Source organism: Histoplasma capsulatum, genomic scaffold, assembly GCF_000149585.1.
Source record: "Histoplasma capsulatum NAm1 scaffold_1 genomic scaffold, whole genome shotgun sequence".
Taxonomy (NCBI): domain Eukaryota; kingdom Fungi; phylum Ascomycota; class Eurotiomycetes; order Onygenales; family Ajellomycetaceae; genus Histoplasma; species Histoplasma mississippiense.
The window spans coordinates 444,961-445,737 of record NW_001813982.1 but is presented as its reverse complement, the minus strand read 5'-3'; the positions used below and the strand labels follow the sequence as shown (position 1 = coordinate 445,737).

The following is a 777-nucleotide window of genomic DNA, read 5'->3' as shown; positions in this document are numbered from 1 at the left end:
CACGGAAACTGGGAGGACCCCTCTGGCTGCCATAGTAAGCACCTTCTCAACTGTCCCCACATGCCATCCCAGGCGGGAGCTAACCTCCCCACTCCTACCCGTGTGCCTTGCTGGCTGCGTGCGGCCGCCGTACCAGGCCTCTGTGCCATAGAGCAGTGAGGGAACCACGCAGGTGGTGACCGCCTTCCGCAAAGCGTCTGCTGGGGGCCCGTCTCTGGTCTTTCCCAGACTCCGGATGTGCTGGGCCACGGCCCTTGCCTTCTTTGCCCGGGTGGAGACATGTGGTCTCCAGGTGAGCCTTCTGTCGAAGTGTACACCCAGCCAGCGAAGTGCTGGCTCCTGTCCAGCTGGGGCAGTAACAGGGTGAACAGTGAGATCCTCAGACACAACTACTGCTGGTGCCTCATTGTGTCGCTTTCTTGTAAGATGGATCATCTCAAGTTTCTCTGGTGCGAAGGCCACCTTGTTTATCTCCCCCCACCTCAGAATACTCTGTATATCCTGTCTGAGAAGGGTGGCATTGTTGTCAAGTGAGTGAGTCGCCTACCAGATGTTCAGATCATCCGCATAGCCAAAGCGCAACTCCGAGTTTTGCCACAGCAGCTCTGCCAGGTACAGAAGGAACAGTATTGTTGACAAAGGAGACCCCTGTGGCGTGCCACATTGCATCTGATGTGCTGCTGTGGTGGTCCCCTCCCAGCCGGACCTGAGCTCTGTGTTCAGTTGATGAAACTTGTCAATGAGCTGCAGCAGCTCGCGTGCCACCCCTGCTGCGCC

At 57.7% G+C, this 777-nt stretch overlaps 1 protein-coding gene across 1 annotated transcript; it reads right to left on the bottom strand.

Annotated features, from left to right (window-relative positions):
• Window positions 1-94: 94 nt before the first annotated feature.
• Window positions 95-669, bottom strand: HCAG_00138 (predicted protein; the record flags this gene model as incomplete). Its single annotated transcript, XM_001543042.1, has 2 exons — window positions 95-347; window positions 548-669. 2 exons carry the CDS (start codon window positions 667-669, stop codon window positions 95-97), a joined length of 375 nt encoding a protein of 124 aa, XP_001543092.1.
• Window positions 670-777: the final 108 nt, after the last annotated feature.